This window comes from Pristiophorus japonicus, chromosome 20, assembly GCF_044704955.1.
Source record: "Pristiophorus japonicus isolate sPriJap1 chromosome 20, sPriJap1.hap1, whole genome shotgun sequence".
NCBI classification, from domain to species: domain Eukaryota; kingdom Metazoa; phylum Chordata; class Chondrichthyes; family Pristiophoridae; genus Pristiophorus; species Pristiophorus japonicus.
This window is the reverse complement of record NC_091996.1, coordinates 93,187,003-93,207,711: the sequence shown is the minus strand read 5'-3', so window position 1 is coordinate 93,207,711 and position 20,709 is coordinate 93,187,003. Positions and strand designations below refer to the sequence as shown.

Genomic DNA, 20,709 nt, shown 5'->3' with positions numbered 1-20,709 from the left:
CAATCTTTTATGCACCTTCTCCCATCCTCAATATTTTTTTTTCAATAAGACGACCAGAACTGTGCACAGTGGTCCAAGTGTGGTCTAACCAAGGTATACGGAGACCAGAACTGTGCACAGTGGTCCAAGTGTGGTCTAACCAAGGTATATGGAGACCAGAACTGTGCACAGTGGTCCAAGTGTGGTCTAACCAAGGTATATGGAGACCAGAACTGTGCACAGTGCTCCAAGTGTGGTATAACCCAGGTAAATGGAGACCAGAACTGTGCAAAGTGCTCCAAGTGTGCTCTAACCACGGTATATGGAGATCAGAACTGTGCACAGTGCTCCAAGTGTGGTCTAAGCCAGGTATATGGAGACCAGAACTGTGCACAGTGCTGCAAGTGGTCTAACCCAGGTATATGCAGACCAGAACTGTCTCCAAGGTTTGATGCACGTTAAACATAACTTCTCTATTTTTTCATTTCTATTCCTCTCGACATGGGCCGCAATGCTTGGTTTGCATGTTTATGGCCTAGTTAACCTGCACTGTTAGTTTAATGATCAATGAACCTGTACCCCACCCCCCAGATCCCTTTGCTCCTCTGTTCCATTTCGACTCTTATTTTCCGATTTCTCCCGACAATTCAGCTACCCTGTTGCTGCGGGGCGGGGCGGGATGGTCGAACGTTTGAGGTGATGCCACGATCCTGGTAAAGAGCTGCAGTCACTCGGAATGCCGGGTGGGTAGCCCCATTTCTGGCAAGGAATGACCCCTGGTATCCTGTACTGGATGAGTGGGGGGTCGGGGGGGGGGGGGGCGCGGATCTCCGACCGCCGCGGTGAGATGGCGGATTGTGTCCGCGTCGAGCGGTGCGAGACGGCCGCGGTGCGGGCGAGACCCCGACGACGCAGGTCTCCGTACCTCCACTGGACCCTCCAGCAGGGTGGGATGCTTGAACTCCACGTACTCCCCGTCAGCCGAGAACATTCCCGCCGCCTCCATCTTGTTGGTGGTCCCGACCTAGAGAGACAGGGTCAGAGCGCGAGTTAGCTCGGTCAGTGGAAATCCGGACGCTCGGCTGGTGTGGTTGCAGTGCTCAGCCGGCACACCACACCCCCACCTGTTCAGACCCACCATGGATAATCTGTGGGCCGGCACACCAAGAACATCAGACTTAGGAGCAGGAGCCGGCCATTCGGCCCCTCGAGTCTGCTCCACCAGTCAATAAGATCACGGCTGATCTTCGACCTCAACTCCACTTTCCTGCCCAATCCCCATGTCCCTCGACTCCAAAAATCTATCGACCTCAGCCTTGAATATACTCAGAGACTCAGCCTCCACAGCCCTCTGGGGCAGAGAATTCCAAAGATTCACCACCCTCTGAGTGAAGAAATTCCTCCTCATCTCAGTCCTAAATGGCCGCCCCCTTATCCTGAGACTGTGTGACCCCTGGTTCTGGACTCACCAGCCCGGGGGAGTGAAACATCCTCCCTGCATCTACCCTGTCGATCCCCCTCAGAATCTGGTATGTTTCACTGAGATCGCCTCTCATTCTTCTAAACTCCAGAGAGTATGTGCCAAAGTTTCCACCTGATTTGCGCCTGATTTTTAGGAGCAACTGGTGGAGAACGGACTATCTTAGAAATCACAATTCTCCACATTTTTTTTTCTGCAGTTCTAGTCAGGTAGAACAGTTCTATTTTGGAACAGAATTGTTTCTTCAAAAGGGGGCGTGTCCGGCCACTGACGCCTGATTTGAAAGTTTCCACAGTGAAAACGTACTCCAAACTAAAGTAGAATGGAGCAAATGAAGATTTTTGTAGAACTGAAAAAACCTGTTCTGCGCATTAAAAAAATCAGGCGCAGGTTTCAAATTAGGCGTCGGGAACGAGGGGGGGGGGGGGGGAAGGGAACTCATTAAATTCTATAATAAATCCTTATTTATACTTATACAAATAAATCCAACCTGAATAAACATTTATAAGCAAAGAAAAGATTAAATAAACCATCTTCCTACCTGTGTGAAAGTGCTTCAGCCAGGGAGAATGCTGCAGCCGTTCGTGCCGCTGAGCGGGAGGGGGGGGGGGGGGAGATAGCCATTCGTTGCCGCTGAGCGGGAGGGGGGGGGGGGGGAGATAGCCATTCGTTGCCGCTGAGCGGGAGGGGGGGGGGAGATAGCCATTCGTTGCCGCTGAGCGGGAGGGGGGGGGGGGGGAGAAAGCCGTTCGTTGCCGCTGAGCGGGAGGGGGGGGGGGGAGATAGCCATTCGTTGCCGCTGAGCGGGAGGGGGGGGGGGGGGAGAAAGCCGTTCGTGCCGCTGAGCGGGAGGGGGGGGGGGGGGAGATAGCCATTCGTTGCCGCTGAGCGGGAGGGGGGGGGGAGATAGCCATTCGTTGCCGCTGAGCGGGAGGGGGGGGGGAGATAGCCATTCGTTGCCGCTGAGCGGGAGGGGGGGGGGGGAGATAGCCATTCGTTGCCGCTGAGCGGGAGGGGGGGGGGGGGGGAGATAGCCATTCGTTGCCGCTGAGCGGGAGGGGGGGGGGGAGATAGCCATTCGTTGCCGCTGAGCGGGAGGGGGGGGGGGAGATAGCCATTCGTTGCCGCTGAGCGGGAGGGGGGGGGGGGAGATAGCCATTCGTTGCCGCTGAGCGGGAGGGGGGGGGGAGATAGCCATTCGTTGCCGCTGAGCGGGAGGGGGGGGGGGGGAGATAGCCATTCGTTGCCGCTGAGCGGGAGGGGGGGGGGGGTTGGAAACAGCCGTTCGTTCCCGGGTGGGGGGGGGGGGGAAGGAGACAGTGAGAAGGCTGCAAGTGTGTGATGTGCTGATGTGAATGTGCTTTTATTAAAAAATGTTCAAAAATTAAACAGCTACAAAGAACTACAAAAATGGCCGAGTGCCGATGTTTTTTTTCACACTGAGCATGCGCGAACGCTCCAACGCGCACGCGCAGCGTTGCCAGCAGGAAAAAAACTAATTTAAATAGTACCCGCCCCCACCCACTTACAAAATCGGCGCGAGTGTAGACTCCGCCCCCCTGGGCGCCGCGCCAGGCAGACAAGGAGCTGCAGGGCGCTCCAGAATCGCGAGGTTTTTTTTAGGCGCCGTTTTAGGCGCGAAAAACGGGCGCCCAGCTCGGAGGGGCGCCCGTTTTTTTCCGTGTGGAAACTTGGGCCTTATAGGTCTAATCTGCTCAATCTCTTCTCATAAGACAGCCCTCCCATCCCAGGAATCAATCTAGTGAACTTTCGTTGCACCGTCTCCAAGGTAAGTATATCCTTCCTTAGCGATGGAGACCTAAACTGTGCACACTACCCCAGGTGTGGTCTCGCCAAGGCCCTGTACAATTGTAGCAAGACTTCCTTACTCTTATACTCCAACCCCCTTGCAATAAAGGCCAACATGCCATTTGCCTTCCTTATTGCTTGCTGTACCTGCATGTGAGCTTTCTGTGTTTCTTGCACAAGGGACACCCAAATCTCTTATTACGAGGTGAACATAAGAAATAGGAGCAGGAGTCGGCCATTCGGCCCCTTGAACCTGCTCCGCCATTCAATGAGATCATGGCTCATCTGATCCTGGGCTCAGATCCACTTCCCCGCCTGCTCCGCATAACCCTAGACACCCGTACTGTTCAACTAGAACACAATCTATTCCCTTCATCAGCTTACAAGCCTCGATCAGATCACCACTCAGTCTGCGCTTTGCTGAAGAGTCCCAGCTCTTGTAGCCGAGCTGGATAACGGAGGTCGGCGATGGCCGTGCGTGCCCCTACCTTTTGCATTTTTAGGGTTTTGATGTTGTCGAAGCATTTCTTCATGTGGGGCTGGACGGCAGGCGGGTTGCGAGACTGTCCCAGGATCTCCAGCAGGTCGTCGTTGGACAGGAAGTAGAAGCGGGGGAAGATCTGTCGCTTGGTCTCCAGGTACATGTCCAGCGATTTCTCAATCTCCTCCAGCTTCCCGTTCATGCTGTTCAGCATGTCCAGGAGACCTGCGGGAGGCAACAAAGTCAAGCTCGTGTTTCTACACCACTCCCAGAAAACAGTGCCTCAAACCGCTTCACTCCGGGGGAGCAAGTACTTTAAATCCATGCCCCCTGGTTGTTGACACCTCTGCCAAGGGAAACGGTCCTTCCTACCGACTCTATCCAGGCCCCTCATCATTTTATACACCTCAATAAGATCTCCCCTCAGCCTCCTCTGTTCCAAAGAAAACAGACCCAGCCTATCCAATCTTTCCTCATCGCTAAAATTCTCCAGTCCAGGCAACATCCTAGTAAATCTCCTCTGTACCCTCTCCAGTGCAATCACATCCTTACTGTAATGTGGTGACCAGAACTGCACGCAGTACTCCAGCTGTGGCCTAACTAGTGTTTTATACAGTTCGCTCAGAGAGTTGTGAACTTGTGGAATTCTCTAGCACAGAAAGTTGTTGAGGCCAGTTCGTTAGGTATATTCAAGAGGGAGTTAGATATGGCCCTTATGGCTAAAGGGATCAAGGGGTATGGAGAGAAAGCAGGAATGGGGTACTGAGCATGATCAGTCATGATCATATTGAATGGTGGTGCAGGCTCGAAGGGCCGAATGGCCTACTCCTACACCTATTTTCTGTTTCCATGTTTCAAGCATAACCCTTGTATTCAATGCCTCGGCTAATAAAGGCAAGTGAAGAAGTGTTTCCTGACATCACCCTGAACGGCCTGGCTCTAATTTTAAGGTGACGTCCCACTTGTTCTGGACTCCCCCCACCAGAGGGAATAGTTTCTCTCTCTCTACCCCGTCAACCCCTCGATTAGATCGCCCCTTAACCTTCTACACTCGAGGGAACACAAGGCCCAGTCTGTGGGACCTGCCCTCGTCATTTAACCCTTTCAGCCCCGGGTATCGGTCTGGGGCATCTGCTCCCCCTCCGAGGCCGATATACCCTCCCTGAGGGGCGGGGCCCAGGACTGGACGCCGTTACTCCGGACCTGAACTTTATATAAACGGAAGCAACACTTCCTCCCCTGTGTATTCCAGACCACCTCTTCCCTGCAAAAAGGCCGACATTCCACAAGCCTTTCTAATTGACTGCTGTACCTGGGTAATGGGTTGCTTTGAGGGCGTTGGGTCCGTGGACCAGGCGCTGCATGATCACTTTCCACAGTGCGTCGACGTTGTCGAACTCGGCTGACTCTCGGGGGAGCTGCTTCCGGATGTCCTCACCGAGGAATATGTTCTGCGGCAAAAGCAAAACCCCGGGTTGGGGGGGGGCTTGTTACATGCCGTTGCTGGCCTCCCGCTGCCTCCCCCGGGACTGCCGCTGGGGCCCGCCATTCCCGGCCCCCCCCCCCCACCCCCCGATCGGCGGCCGGAGCGTGGGCGGGAAGGTGATCCCGGGACCCTCGCGGGGTCCGTACGGCTCAGCCCCGAGCCGAGCGTTCGTCTATCGCTCAGTGCAAGGCCGCTGTCCCTCCCGACTGGCAGCAAAGCGGCATCAACCGGCTCTGCACGCCTTTTATGATTTAGCGACAAGGGGAATTGCTCCTGGTTGTTTGGACCGGAGGGTATCGGTGCCGCAAGCTCTTCTCTGCAATAAGCTCGCGCTTGTACCGGTGCTTGCTGCCGGAAGCGGAGGGGGCCCCAATTCCTTACCTTGAGCAGCATGCAAATTGATACGACCGTCTGTCGGACGAGACGTTAAACCGAGGCCCCGTCTGCCCTCTCAGGCGGACGTAAAATATCCTATTTCGAAAAGGAGCAGGGGGAGTTCTCCCCGGTGTCCTGGGGCCAATATTTATCCCTCAATCAACATAACAAGAACAGATGATCTGGGTCATTATCACATTGCTGTGTGTGGGAGCTTGCTGTGCGCAAACTGGCTGCTGCGTTTCCCACATTACAACAGTGACTACACTCCAAAAGAACTTCATTGGCTGTAAAGCACTTTGGGACGTCCGGTGGTCGTGAAAGGCGCGATATAAATGCAAGTCTTTCTTTTTCTAATTAAAGCAGGACGATGCATTGATTGCCCGACACGAGACTCCTGAAACAAGCGCTCTACGCGGAACTCCTATGCGGCAAGCGAGCCCCAGGTGGGCAGAGGAAACGTTTCAGGGACACCCTCAAAGCCTCCTTGAAAAAGTGTAATAGCCCCACCGACACCTGGGAGTCCCTGGCCCCAAGACCGCCCAAAGTGGAGGAGGAGCATCCGGGAATCTCTTCGCCGGGAGCGTGCGGAAGCCAAGCGCAAACAGCGGAAGCAACGCGTGGCAACCCAGGCTCCCTGCCCACCCGTCCCTCCAACCACCATCTACGACAGAGACTGGAGGTCCCGCATTGGACTCTTCAGTCACTGGAGAACTCGTGTTAGTGTGGAAGCAAGTCATCCTCGGCTCCGAGGGACTGCCGGTGATGATGGCGAGCCGGCGATGCCCATTGGTCAGCACCGTGCGCTGGTGCCCATTACCTCCAGGTACAGCCACTGCCTCTGTACAGTCAGGATCATCTCGATCACCTCCAGAATCAGCGAGAGGCACCGCTCCCAATAATCCACCAGCTTGTCGAAGGCCCTCAAGTAGGGGGAAGACTTCATGGTCGACAGCGTGAGCTGGTTTTCCTCCAGCACTTGGAAGATCTCATCGGTTCCCCTGCACAGCAAAATTTAAAACAAAAAAACACGTCAGCGTCGCCGGAGCGACTGCTCGCATTCACCGGACGGCGGGCTGGGAATCGGGCATTCATGGTGAGAGGTGGCGGGAGGGGCCCTCGAGGGCGGTGGAGGGGGAGTCGGGGAGAACCACATCTGCACAGGAGCCAGGCACCGGCAGCAGGGCGGTTAGACACGTCCGACAAGTCAACGGCAGTTCCCCCTTCACCGACACCGGCAAGCCCTGCTCGCAGAGGGCCGTGTGTCTACGGCCAGCACGTGCGCACTGCCCGGCTGAGAGCCCGTCACCGCTGCCGGTACACTTGCCAACCATCTGCATCGTGCACCCGGCGCGTTCGAATGAACGGCACAGCTTTCGGTCAGAGTGGGAGCCATTAACCGCGAGCAGCACAATCACAAATTAGAGGGAGAGGACAGGTCCTGGCCAGGCTCACACGTGTAACATCTTAAGGCAGCAGCAAAACATCTGTTAGCAGTTAGTAGGTTTTGCACAGACGCTTAATGTTTCGTCCTTCGGGCTTTCGTTTCTTGGCTGTGCTGCCTGGCTGCATTTCTTTTTGCAAATTAATAGGCTTCGAGCAAGGATCTGGGATTTTCATCTGGGCTCGAGAGGTTTATCAAAGCTTTGTGTGTGTGTGTGTGTGTGTGTGTGTGAGAGGGAGAGAGAGAGAGTGGGAGTGAGAGTGGGAGTGAGAGAGTGAGTGTGAGAGAGAGAGAGATAGTGAGTGTGTGTGTGTGTGTGTGAGTGAAAGAGTGAGAGTGTGTGAGTGAGAGAGGGAATGTGTGTGAGTGTGTGTGGGAGTGTGTGTGTGTGAGAGAGAGAGAGAGAGAGAGAGAGAGAGAGAGTGTGTGTGTGTGTGTGTGTGTGTGTGTGTGTGTGTGTGAGTGAAAGAGTGAGAGTGTGAGAGTGAGAGAGGGAATGTGTGTGAGTGTGTGTGGGAGTGTGTGTGTGGGAGTGTGTGTGTGTATGAGTGTGTGTGTGTATGAGTGTGTGTGGAGGAAGTGCATCCGGGAGGGCGCTGAGCACCTCGAGTCTCGTCGCCGAGAGCATGCAGAAACCAAGCACAGGCAGCGGAAGGAGCGTGCGGCAAACCAGTCCCACCCACCCCTTCCCTCAACCACTGTCTGTCCCACCTGTGACAGGGACTGTGGCTCTCGTATTGGGACTGTTCAGTCACCTCAGGACTCGTGTTAAGAGTGGAAGCAAGTCTTCCTCGATCCCGAGAGACTGCCTATGATGTGTGTGAGTGTGTGGGGGCAGACTCCCTATCTCTGTAATCTCCTCCAGCCCCACAACTCCCCGAGATCTCTGCGCTCCTCCAATTCTGCCCTCTCGTGCATCCCCCAATTTCCATCGCTCCACCATCGGTAGCCGTTCCTTCAGCTGCCTGGGCCCGAACTCTGGGATTCCCTCACTAAACCTCTCCACCTCTCTCCCCTCCTTTAAGACGCCCCTTAAAACCGACCTCTGTGACCCAGCTTGTGGTCGCCTGTCCCTAATATGTCATGCGGCTCGGTGTCAAATTGTGTTTGATAATCTCTCCTGTGAAGCGCCCTGGGACCTTTTACTAGGTTAAAGGCGCTATACAAATACAAGTTGTAGTTAGTGTGAAGGACCCACCTCAGCTTAAAATGGCCTTTGTCCTTGTAAGGCAGAAGATCAAGAGTTGTAACTTCCCAGGTTTTTTTCATTGATTCCAAGGCCTGTTGAGAGATGATGGAGAGCCAATCAGTTTAACGCATTGCTAACACCGGTCAGTAAAAACCCAGCGTTGTTCTCGGGCTTTCAGCTCAAGTCTGTCTCACTGACGCTGGGACAGAAATACCCTCGCCTCTCCCTGGACCCTCGCCTCTCCCTGTACCCTCTCCCTGTACCCTCGCCTCTCCCTGTACCCTCTCCCTGTACCCTCGCCTCTCCCTGTACCTCTCCCTGTACCCTCGCCTCTCCCTGTACCCTCTCCCTGTACCCTCGCCTCGGACCCTCGCCTCTCCCTGTACCCTCGCCTCTCCCTGTACCCTCGCCTCTCCCTGTACCCTCGCCTCTCCCTGTACCCTCGCCTCTCCCTGTACCCTCGCCTCTCCCTGTACCCTCGCCTCTCCCTGTACCCTCGCCTCTCCCTGTACCCTCGCCTCTCCCTGTACCCTCGCCTCTCCCTACCCTCGCCTCTCCCTGTACCCTCGCCTCTCCCTGTACCTCTCCCTGTACCCTCGCCGCTCCCTGTACCCTCGCCTCTCCCTGTACCCTCGCCGCTCCCTGTACCTCTCCCTGTACCCTCGCCTCTCCCTGTACCCTCTCCATGTACCCTCGCCTCTCCCTGTACCTCTCCCTGTACCCTCGCCTCTCCCTGTACCCTCGCCTCTCCCTGTACCCTCTCCCTGTACCCTCGCCTCTCCCTGTACCCTCGCCTCTCCCTGTACCCTCGCCGCTCCCTGTACCCTCGCCTCTCCCTGTACCCTCGCCTCCCCCTGTACCCTCGCCTCTCCCTGTACCCTCGCCTCTCCCTGTACCTCTCCCTGTACCCTCGCCGCTCCCTGTACCCTCGCCTCTCCCTGTACCCTCGCCTCTCCCTGTACCCTCGCCTCTCCCTGTACCCTCGCCTCGCCTCTCCCTGTACCCTCGCCTCTCCCTGTACCCTCGCCTCTCCCTACCCTCGCCTCTCCCTGTACCCTCGCCTCTCCCTGTACCTCTCCCTGTACCCTCGCCGCTCCCTGTACCTCTCCCTGTACCCTCGCCTCTCCCTGTACCCTCTCCATGTACCCTCGCCTCTCCCTGTACCTCTCCCTGTACCATCGCCGCTCCCTGTACCCTCGCCTCTCCCTGTACCTCTCCCTGTACCCTCGCCTCTCCCTGTACCCTCTCCCTGTACCCTCGCCTCTCCCTGTACCCTCTCCCTGTACCCTCGCCTCTCCCTGTACCCTCGCCGCTCCCTGTACCCTCGCCTCTCCCTGTACCCTCGCCTCTCCCTGTACCCTCGCCTCCCCCTGTACCCTCGCCGCTCCCTGTACCCTCGCCTCTCCCTGTACCCTCGCCTCTCCCTGTACCTCTCCCTGTACCCTCGCCGCTCCCTGTACCCTCTCCCTGTACCCTCGCCGCTCCCTGTACCCTCGCCTCTCCCTGTACCCTCGCCTCTCCCTGTACCCTCGCCTCCCCCTGTACCCTCGCCTCTCCCTGTACCCTCGCCGCTCCCTGTACCCTCGCCTCTCCCTGTACCTCTCCCTGTACCCTCGCCTCTCCCTGTACCCTCTCCCTGTACCCTCGCCGCTCCCTGTACCCTCGCCTCTCCCTGTACCCTCGCCTCTCCCTGTACCCTCTCCCTGTACCCTCGCCTCTCCCTGTACCCTCTCCCTGTACCCTCGCCTCTCCCTGTACCTTCGCCTCTCTCTGTACCTCTCCCTGTACCCTCGCCGCTCCCTGTACCCTCGCCTCTCCCTGTACCCTCGCCTCTCCCTGTACCTCTCCCCTCTCCCTGTACCTCTCCCTGTACTCTCGCCTCTCCCTGTACCCTCTCCCTGTACCCTCGCCTCTCCCTGTACCTCTCCCTGTACCCTCGCCTCTCCCTGTACCTGTGCCGAGTGCCGCTCCCTGTACCAGTGCCGCTCCCTTCAATCTCTCCAGTTTCCACCCCTCCTCCTGAAGGCACAGACTGACCTGGGCACACAGCTCCTTTGGGCCCCGCACACCCACACTGGAACCTCTGCCCAATTGACCGTTGCCCCGGTCAATCAAGGGGCCGTTTGTTGGAGTCCGTGATAGCGGAGTAGAGGCTTGGCCGCGGGGGTAGTGCCAATCAGAAAACCAGAACGGGCTCCCCAGAAATCACCCGCCAAGTGGCGACAGGATATTCGCACCTGGAGGGCATCGCGCCCATCTCGATAAAGTTTTAAGCAGAGAATGTTGAATCGAGACCAGGGGCAGGAAGGCTTGGCCAACCTTTCTTGTTGCCTGTTGGAGCCCAGAGTACTGGGGCCACTTATAGCACCCTCTGTCTACCCCGAGACCACTGCCAACTCAACACCGACCAGGGGGGATTGGACGAGTTTTGTTACAAGTAGAATACCAGGAGCAAATCCTACATCAGATGCACGAGAAACACGTCCAAGAGAAAATCAGAACTTAAGTCTGAGTCCGAGTCTGAAGTTGTAGACAGTCAGAATGTAGATCAAAGGCTGACCTTGGAGAGAAACTCTCCTCAGGCTCAACCCAGAAGGAGTCTAAGTTCAACACCAAGTTTGGAAAGTTCTGTTCAAGAGTGGAGGTACCCTCTTCGGAACAGAAAACCAGTGGTTAAGTTTGATTTGTAAATATGGCAAAATAAGTCCATATCTTTTGTTGTGTATAACCATTCACATTTTGTATGATGATTATTTTGTGATGATTACTTCTTCATTAAGGAGGGAGAAGTGTTATATAGAGCTCCACCTGGTGGACTAATGCTCCACCTAGTCATCATCATCATCATAGGCAGTCCCTCAGAATCGAGGAAGACTTGCTTCCACTCTTAGCATGAGTCCTTAGGTGGCTGAACAGTCCAATACGAGAACCACAGTCCCTGTCACAGGTGGGACAGACAGTAGCTGAGGGAAGGGGAGGGTGGGACTGGTTTGCCGTACGCTCCTTCCGCTTGGTTTCTGCACGCTCTCGGCGACGATACTCGAGGAGCTCAGCGCTCTCCCGGATGCACTTCCTCCACTTAGGGCGGACTGGTCTTTGGCCAGGGACTCCCAGGTGTCGGTGGGGATGTTGCACTTTATCAGGGAGGCTTTGAGGGTGTCCTTGTAACGTTTCCTCTGCCCGCCTTTGGCTCGCGTGCCGTGGACGAGTTCCGAGTAGAGCGCTTGCTTTGGGAGTCTCGTGTCTGGCATGCGGACAACGCGGCCTGCCCAACGAAGCTGATCAAGTGTGGTCAGTGCTTCAATGCTGGGGATGTTGGCCTGGTCGAGGACGCTAATGTTGGTGCGTCTGTCCTCCCGGGGGATTTGCAGGATCTTGCGGAGACATCGTTGGTGGTATTTCTTCACCTGGTGGGCTACTGATGAACTGCAACTACTGATGTCAAGCATAATGGATCATGTGGCAAAGTCACATGACAGTTTCCTGTTTTGGAGCCATCTTGTGTGTAGTGTGCTTGTTAGTGATGGAGCAAGAATATATTGCAGAGGGGAGCTGCTGGCTCAGGCGGAAGCGGGAGGACTTTGAAGAGTCACCATTGCTGGCACTCGGCTGCGTTGCTCAACAAGGGGGTCGGGGGTGGCGGAGCTTGTTGACGATATGTGGCCCCACGCACGGAGCAGAACTGAGCCAGCTGGAAGGGGTTTGCCCGCCATATCGCTGCCCCTACCATTTCAATGGAGAGCTCCTTGCTGGCAGCAGAGGAGATGCTGCTGATCGCCTCCGCGTGTTGCTCCAAGCCCAGCTCAATGATCTTCTCCAGGTTGAAGTCGTCGCTGGTTTGGTCAAACATTTTCTGCACCTCATCCTTGATGCTGTTCCAGTGTCTGAAAGTTGGTAAGTGGAAGGAAATCAAGAACCAGTTTCAACGTTACTTCAAAAAGACTGAAGGGGAGAAGCTTAGGGAGGGAGTGCCGCACTGTCGGAGGGGCAGTACTGAGGGAGCGCCGCACTGTCGGAGGGGCAGTACTGAGGGAGCGCCGCACTGTCGGAGGGGCAGTACTGAGGGAGCGCCGCACTGTCGGAGGGGCAGTACTGAGGGAGCGCCGCACTGTCAGAGGGGCAATGCTGAGGGAGCGTCGCACTGTCGGAGGGGCAGTACTGAGGGAGCGCCGCACTGTCGGAGGGGCAGTACTGAGGGAGCGCCGCACTGTCGGAGGGGCAGTACTGAGGGAGCGCCGCACTGTCAGAGGGGCAATGCTGAGGGAGCGTCGCACTGTCGGAGGGGCAGTACTGAGGGAGCGTCGCACTGTCGGAGGGGCAGTACTGAGGGAGCGTCGCACTGTCGGAGGGACAGTACTGAGGGAGCGCCGCACTGTCGGAGGGGCAGTACTGAGGGAGCGTCGCACTGTCGGAGGGACAGTACTGAGGGAGTGGCGCACTGTCGGAGGGGCGGTACTGAGGTGCCGCCTTTCGGATTAGACGTTAAATGTCTGCCTGCTCAGGTAGTTGTAACCGATCCCACGACCAGTGTTTCGAAGAAGAGCAGGGGAGTTCTCCCCACTATCCGGGGGCTAATAGTTATCCCTCAACCAACATCACTAAAACAGATGAATTGGGTCATTATCACATTGCTGTTTGTGGGAGCTTGCTGTGCGCAAATTGGCTGTTGTGTTTCCTAAATAACGTCCGTGCCGACACTTCATTGGCTGTAAAGCTTGTGGGACACTGTGAAAGGCGCTGTAGAAATGCTGGATTTCTCTGGTTCTGTACAGGCCAGGTGGCATGACCTCTGATGGATTAAAGTAATGTAGAACCCTCCAGCCATACCAGCGTACTTTTTGAATACAGGACATGGAGCATATTTAACAGTTTAATGTACAGACACGATCAAAGCTATGGCTGCTTGTTCTGCCTGTGCTGCACAAGCATGTCAGGAAATACCCAGGCCCTAATTTTCCTCCATTAATATCGAAGCAAGGAAAACCAGGGCAGCGCGGTTCAGACACTTAATTTCCCCCTCGAAGGTGTTTCTTCTTTAAAAACAAGTTGTTATATATATGCAGACTATAGATATACTCTCTGTGTAGTCACTGTATAGTTGCATAAGATGGACACTTGTTACCTGATATGCTATCATAAGGTTTACACTGTGTATATACTATGCTGGCACCACTAGAGGGTGCAACTGGTGGAGACTGGGGTTTCCTGCCCTGGTGGCAGGGGCTGTATAAAAGGGGAGCCACCCTGCTTGTGCCTCACTCTGGGGTTCCGAATAAAGGACCAAGGTCACCCACAGTTTGAGTCTAATACGTTGCCTCGTGGAGTCATTCATAGGTACATTACAGACATAACGCAAGTAACTGTGAAGCACCTTGACGGCCCTGCTTTCCCGCCGACTCCTCAACCCCGCTACATGGCCGTTAAAAGGGGCCGGCAGAGGGCCCGAAGACTGGAGCCAAGGATTGAGACCACGGAAGAGGAAACGGGGCTGCGTGCAGCACAGGAACACAGTGTGAAGCTGGGTTTAAAATACCTGGGGCTGGAAATTCGGCTGGAGGGTTTTTTAAGGCGCTGACAGTCGCTAAATTTAGCGGCGGGAAATGGTTAGCGACGGAAGTGTCAAAATCCGATTGTTGCGCCCCGAGAGTGGGACGGAACGCTAAGGCACGCGTTATCTCAGGGCGCTGGGCCGGGTGAGCAACTGAACATCCCGAGCTAAAGAGGCGGCCTCGGAGCGCCCTGAGAGAGGCCTCACTACAAAAAAAAAAGAATCGGTACAAAAATACACAAACAACATTCCCGATGCATTACTCACCCCAAATAAAGTTAAATCACATAAAAATATCACTCCCACTTCCCTCCTGCAGTCACATTCCCTCCCTTGGCGCCCCGGGATAGGTCTGCACGGGGGCGCTACGAGAACCCCGCAAACAAATGTTGCCGCCGTGTCGGTACCGGGGGCGAGCCACACGCCGGCGCGGCGATCCTGGGCGATACTCCTCACCGCTGGTATCGGCACACTGAATCTGCCGGGCGGCACGAATGGCGGCGCTCACGGCTCCAAACCCTTTAGCGCCCCTGTTCCGGCCCTCGAGAGGGGCAGAGTCCCAGCGAATCTCTGGCCCAAGGGGTGCAGACCCGGGGCCAAAGCGAGAGCTGGCGTAACCGTGAACAACGAACGACACGGGGGGTGGGGGGGGGGGGGGGAAAGGGCTTTCCGAACTCACCTGTCGCGCATGGCCGAGTTCCGCAAGTCTGTAATCAGTGGCATCGTCTTCTTAAACTGCTGCACCTTGTTCTTCGACGCTGTTATAATGTCCCAGTTCCTGTCCTAACGGGTGCAACATAAGCGTGCCATTAACCCTTTCTGCTCACAATCGTCAACCTTGGAAACTGTCGGCACCTTCGGCACTGGCTCAGTGGGTCACACACTGGCCTCTGAGTCAGAGGGTCGTGGGTTGAAGCCCCGCCGTAGGGGCAGTACTGAGGGAGTGCCGCACTGTCGGAGGGGCAGTACTGAGGGAGCGTCGCACTGTCAGAGGGGCAGTACTGAGGGAGCGCGTACTGCGCTGTCGGAGGGGCAGTACTGAGGGAGTGCCGCACTGTCGGAGGGGCAGGACTGAGGGAGCGTCGCACTGTCAGAGGGGCAGTACTGAGGGAGCGCGTACTGCGCTGTCGGAGGGGCAGGACTGAGGGAGCGCCGCACTGCCGGAGGGGCAGTACTGAGGGTGTGCTGCACTGTCGGAGGGGCAGTACTGAGGGAACGCCGCACTGTCGGAGGGGTAGTACTGAGGGAGCGGCGCACTGTCGGAGGGGTAGTACTGAGGGAGTGCCGCACTGTCGGAGGGGCAGTACTGAGGGAGCGCCGCGCTGTCGGAGGGGCAGTACTGAGGGAGCGCCGCGCTGTCGGAGGTAGCAGTACTGAGGGAGCGCCGCACTGTCGGAGGGGCAGTACTGAGGGAGCGCCGCACTGCGCTGTCGGAGGGGTTGTACTGAGGGAGTGCTGCACTGTCGGAGGGGCAGTACTGAGGGAGTGCCGCACTGTCGGAGGGGCAGTACTGAGGGAGCGCCGCACTGTCAGAGGTAGCAGTACTGAGGGAGCGCCGCACTGTCGGAGGGGCAGTACTGAGGGAGCGCCGCACTGCGCTGTCAGAGGGGTAGTACTGAGGGAGTGCTGCACTGTCGGAGGGGCAGTACTGAGGGAGTGCCGCACTGTCGGAGGGGCAGTACTGAGGGAGCGGCACACTGTCGGAGGGGCAGTACTGAGGGAGTGCCGCACTGTCGGAAATGTAGTCTTTCGGATGAGATGTTAAACCGAGGCCCCTTCTGCCCTCTCAGTTGGACAGAAAAGATGGTCACAATTTCGAAGAAGAACAGGGGAGTTCTCCCCGGTGTCCTGGGCCCAATATTTATCCCTCAATCAACATAACAAAAACAGATTATCTGGTCATTATCACATTGCTGTGTGTGGGAGCTTGCTGTGCGCAAAATTGGCTGCCACATTACAACAGTGACTACACTTCAAAAGTACTTCATCGGCTGCAAAGCGCAATGAATTTGGGGGTGATGGGGGGAGCAGAAAGGATGCCAACCATAAGGGGAGGCGCTGGTGATCCCAGACTCGGTGAAAGTTCCAGGTACAGCAGTTTTGTAACAGACCTGTGTTTTCAGTTGTTAAAGGCTTCGGTGCATTCAAGATTTTCCGTGGATTCCGAGTGCCTCTGGTATATTTTAACCATGCCAGTTATCCGGGACTGTCAATAAGTGTCTCGTGTTTGGGGAGCGTCTGTTTAAACAGGTTTCACTCGACCTTCCATTGTACCTGAGAAGAGGGCCTCGCGTCAAACGCGCCCACTCATTTTCTTTTGTCTCGCGTGTCCCCTTTGACGGGCTGCGTGGCCCGTTCAGAATTCGCGCACGCGTGCTTTTTCTACTTAAAAGCCGGCTCACTGGCTTCCCGTGGGAGCATAAAAGATCCGACTGCCACTATTGCAAACAAGAGCAAGGGGGGGGGGGGGGGCGGGGGAGTTCTTCCCCCGGTGGCCTGGGGGCCAATATTTATCTTTCAAGCAACATATGGATTATTCGGTCATTATCACATTGCTGTGTGTGGGAGCTTGCTGTGCGCAAATTGCCTGCCGCGTTCCCCACATTACAACAGTGAGCGCGCTCCAAAAGTACTTCATTGGCTGTAAAGCGCTTTGGGACATCCTGAGGTCGTGAAAGGCGCTGAAAAGAGTTGGGAGTGGCTTAGCCAGTCACGTGATGTCCACGCGACTCAATAAAACCCCGGCCAGTTGGGTTCCGGGGATCCACAATGGGGCAGGTGGTTGTGAGCCTGGTGGATGAACTGGTAATGTGTCGTGTGATTGTCTCTCAAGTCTTCCTCTGGTCGGTGTGTTAGCTGAAGCGCGCAGCAAAATATATCGGCGGCAAGTTCCTGTGTGTGTAAACCAATAGGGAATGTAACGCACGTTGGAGAGGGGTGAGAGGCGAGCGAGTTAAATACCTTGAGAATCTGGCTCAGCTTGTTGAGCTTCCTGTAGTACCCCATGGCGGTGTTCTCCATCACCTGCGTCTGCAGCGTGCTGAACTTGCCCCATTTCCACTCCGACCACGACTCGTCCCATTGCTTGGTGACCTCCCACGCCTGCTGAAGGTATTCCAGGTCCTGGAAACCAAGGCAAACTTCACCACATGTCCCGCAGTTGTGAACAATACGTGGATAAAATCAACAGCAACTGTATCCAGTGGCTGAGGCGGTCGGTAAACTCAGGACATAGATTTAAGAACATCAGAAACAGGAGCCGGGGTCGGCCATTTGGCCCCTCGAGCCTGCTCCACCATTTAATAAGATTGTGGCTGATCTGATCATGGACTCAGCTCCACCTCCCTGCCTGTTCCCTTTACTCCCTTATCGCTCAAAAATCTATCTCCATCTTAAATATATTCAATGACCCAGCCACCTCAGCTCTCTGAGGCAGTGAATTCCACAGATTCACCACCCTCAAAGAAGAAATTTCTCAGTTTTAAATGGGCGGCCCCTTATTCTGAGGGTATGCCCCCGAGTTTTAGTTTCCCCTATGACTGGAAACATTCTCTCTGCATCCACCTTGTCGAGCCCCCTCATTATCTTATAAGTTTCAATAATCGGCGATGGAACCAGAGGGGGAGATGGGGAGAATGTTTTTAACGCAGCGAGTTGTTGTGATCGGGAACGCGCTGCCTGAAAGGGCGGTGGGAGCAGATTCAATAGTCACTTTCAAACCGGGAATTGGATAAATACTTGACGGGGAAACATTCACAGGGCTGTGGGGAAAGAGCAGGGCGTGTAATGTATGCTGTTGATGCTCACGGTGTCCACCGGTCTGCTTGTGGCCTTCCGCGAGGGGTGGGCACCGGAGGGACTGGAGTGCATCATCAACCCCGGAAGCAGAATTTTAATTTAATTTGACCGTTTAAAAATCCCGGTTAATTTGGAAATGTGTGGGTCCTAGTGTCCTTACTAAAGTTCTATCCAAAATAGCGTAGAGCAGTTGAGTTGGGAGTGGCTTAGCCATGTCACGTGATGTCCACACGACTCAATAAAATCCCGGCTAGTTGGGTTCGGGGGATCCACAATGGGGCAGGTGGTTGTGAGCTTGGTGGATGAACTGGTAATGTGTCGTGTGATTGTTAATAGTATAGTATTAGGCAGTCCCTCGAAGCGAGGATGACTTGCTTCCACACCAAAAAGGGATGAGTTCACAGGTGTTTCAATGAAGGACCTAATATTCCGGATCCCGAACTACATCCTGAAGGGTGGAAGATGCCTGTGGGTGGATTGTTTTAACGTGGGGTGACCGTTGCACACCAGCCACCACACGGGCTTGACAGAGCGAGGTCTTGGTCCAGTGGCAAGGGCTAACCAGGACGACTGGAGACCAGCTCTGCTGCACGGATCTAGTGCGTACACATATAGCACAGTGTGGGCTGGGCCCGTGCTGCCCCTGGGCCCTTGTCCAGGGGCAGCACTTTGCTAATAAACCCTTTGCAGAAACAACCAACTAGTTCTTAATAGCAATGTGTTAAATAGAAAATAGGTGCAGGAGTAGGCCATTCGGCCCTTTGAGCCTGCACCACTATTCAATATGATCATGGCTAATCATGCAACTTCAGTACCCCATTCCTGCTTTCTCTCCATACCCCTTGATCCCTTTAGCCGTCAGGGCCATATCTAACTCCCTTTTGAATATATCCAATGAACTGGACTCAACAACTCTCTGTGGTAGAGAATTCCACAGGTTCACAATTCTCTGAGTGAAGAAGTTTCTCCTCATCTCGGTCCTAAATGTCTTACCCCTTAGCCTTAGACTGTGTCCCCTGGTTCTGGACTTCCCCAACATCGGGAACATTCTTCCTGCATCTAACATGTCCAGTCCCGTCAGAATTTTATATGTTTCTATGAGATCCCCTCTCATCCTTCGAAATTCCAGTGAATACAGGCTCAGTCGATCCAGTCTCTCCTCATATGTCAGTCCTGCCATCCCGGGGAATCAGTCTGGTGAATCTTGGCTGCACTCCCTCTATAGCAAGACTGTCCTTCCTCAGATTAGGAGATTGTTGCTACGAATCCTTAAGCAAAGAACCCGTGAAGCCAATACATTACAGGCGCACTGGTCGGATCGCTCGCTCACAGAGCTGGCAGGGCACGATGGGCCGAATGGCCCCCTCCTGTGCCATGTGATTGAACGACCTGCGCTCCCCTTACCCTCTCCAGGGCCTGTAGCTCCTTGGACAAGGGCTGCTCGATCTTGAAGACGTTGAGGCCGTTGCGAATGGTGTTTTCCTCCTGCTTCAGGACTTCGAGGTTGTGCCGTAGTTCGGCGATCATTGCCAGTGCAGCCTCGGTGCTGATTGAGCTGCTGAAGGGAGCTGCACAGGGGACAAAAGGGCAGACCGTTACACTGGGAGGGACACCTTCGGCCTCGATGGCAGTGCAGTGGTTGAGCGAGTCGCCTCCTCTCGCAGGCTTAGACCACCAGCATCGCTGGCTTAATAAATGCCAGTGAGGAAAATCACCACATAGGCTCCGACTGCCCTCCCCCTCCACCCCCACAATTTTGTACTAAATCAATCCTGTTCACCGCCTCCCTGCAGAACTTTCTGTACCCATGTGTCTTATTTGACCCCGAAATGAGCTTCCGACCAGATATACATAGCATAACTAAACCCGATTATTTTCCCCTCCATAACATCGCCCGTCTCCACCCCTGCCTCAGCTCATCCGCTGCTGAAGCCATCATCCGTGCTTTTGTTACCTCCAGACTTGACCATTCCAACGCATTCCTGGCTGGCCTCCCACGTTCTACCCTACGTAAACTAGAGGTGATCCAAAACTCTGCTGCCCCGTGTCCTAACTCGCACCAAGTCCCGCTCAACCATCACCCCCTGTGCTCGCTGCCCCGTGTCCTAACTCGCACCGAGTCCCGCTCACCCATCACCCCCTGTGCTCGCTGCCCCCGTGTCCTAACTCGCACCGAGTCCCGCTCACCCATCACCCCCTGTGCTCGCTGCCCCAGTGTCCTAACTCGCACTGAGTCCGGCTCACCCATCACCCCCTGTGCTCGCTGACCCCGTGTCCTAACTCGCACCGAGTCCTGCTCACCCATCACCCCCTGTGCTCGCTGCCCCCGTGTCCTAACTCGCACTGAGTCCCGCTCACCCATCACCCCCTGTGCTCACTGCCCCGTGTCCTAACTCGCACCCAGTCCCACTCACCCATCACCCCCTGTGCTCACTGTCCCCATGTCCTAACTCGCACCGAGTCCCGCTCACCCATCACCCCCCGTGCTCGCTGCCCCGTGTCCTAACTCGCACTGAGTCCCGCTCACCCATCACCCCCTGTGCCCTAACTCGCATTGAGTTCCGCTCACCCATCACTCACTGTGCTCGCTGCCCCGTGTCCTAACTCGCACCGAGTCCCGCTCACCCATCACCCCCTGTGCTCGCTGCCCCCGTGTCCTAACTCGCACTAAGTCCCGCTCACCCATCACCCCCTGTGCTCGCTGCCCCGTGTCCTAACTCGCACCCAGTCCCACTCACCCATCACCCCCTGTGCTCACTGCCCCCATGTCCTAACTCGCACCGAGTCCCGCTCACCCATCACCCCCCGTGCTCGCTGCCCCGTGTCCCGCTCACCCATCACCCCGTGCTCGCTGCCCTGTGTCCTAACTCGCATTGACTCCCGCTCACACATCACCCCCTGTGCTCGCTGCCCCCGTGTCCTAACTCGCACTAAGTCCCGCTCACCCATCACCCCCTGTGCTCGCTGCCCCGTGTCCTAACTCGCACCCAGTCCCACTCACCCATCACCCCCTGTGCTCACTGCCCCCATGTCCTAACTCGCACCGAGTCCCGCTCACCCATCACCCCCCGTGCTCGCTGCCCCGTGTCCCGCTCACCCATCACCCCCTGTGCTCGCTGC

General features: G+C 55.9%; 1 protein-coding gene across 1 annotated transcript in view; it reads right to left on the bottom strand.

Moving 5' to 3' along the window:
* Positions 1–20,709, bottom strand: part of dnah2 (dynein, axonemal, heavy chain 2) — a 242,216-nt gene that overhangs the window by 143,570 nt on the left and 77,937 nt on the right. The window contains 9 exon segments of the mRNA XM_070863165.1: positions 905–1,003; positions 3,757–3,974; positions 5,062–5,200; positions 6,431–6,611; positions 8,253–8,335; positions 11,971–12,127; positions 14,471–14,574; positions 16,753–16,914; positions 18,994–19,157. Coding sequence (XP_070719266.1) covers positions 905–1,003; positions 3,757–3,974; positions 5,062–5,200; positions 6,431–6,611; positions 8,253–8,335; positions 11,971–12,127; positions 14,471–14,574; positions 16,753–16,914; positions 18,994–19,157 — 1,307 coding nt within the window.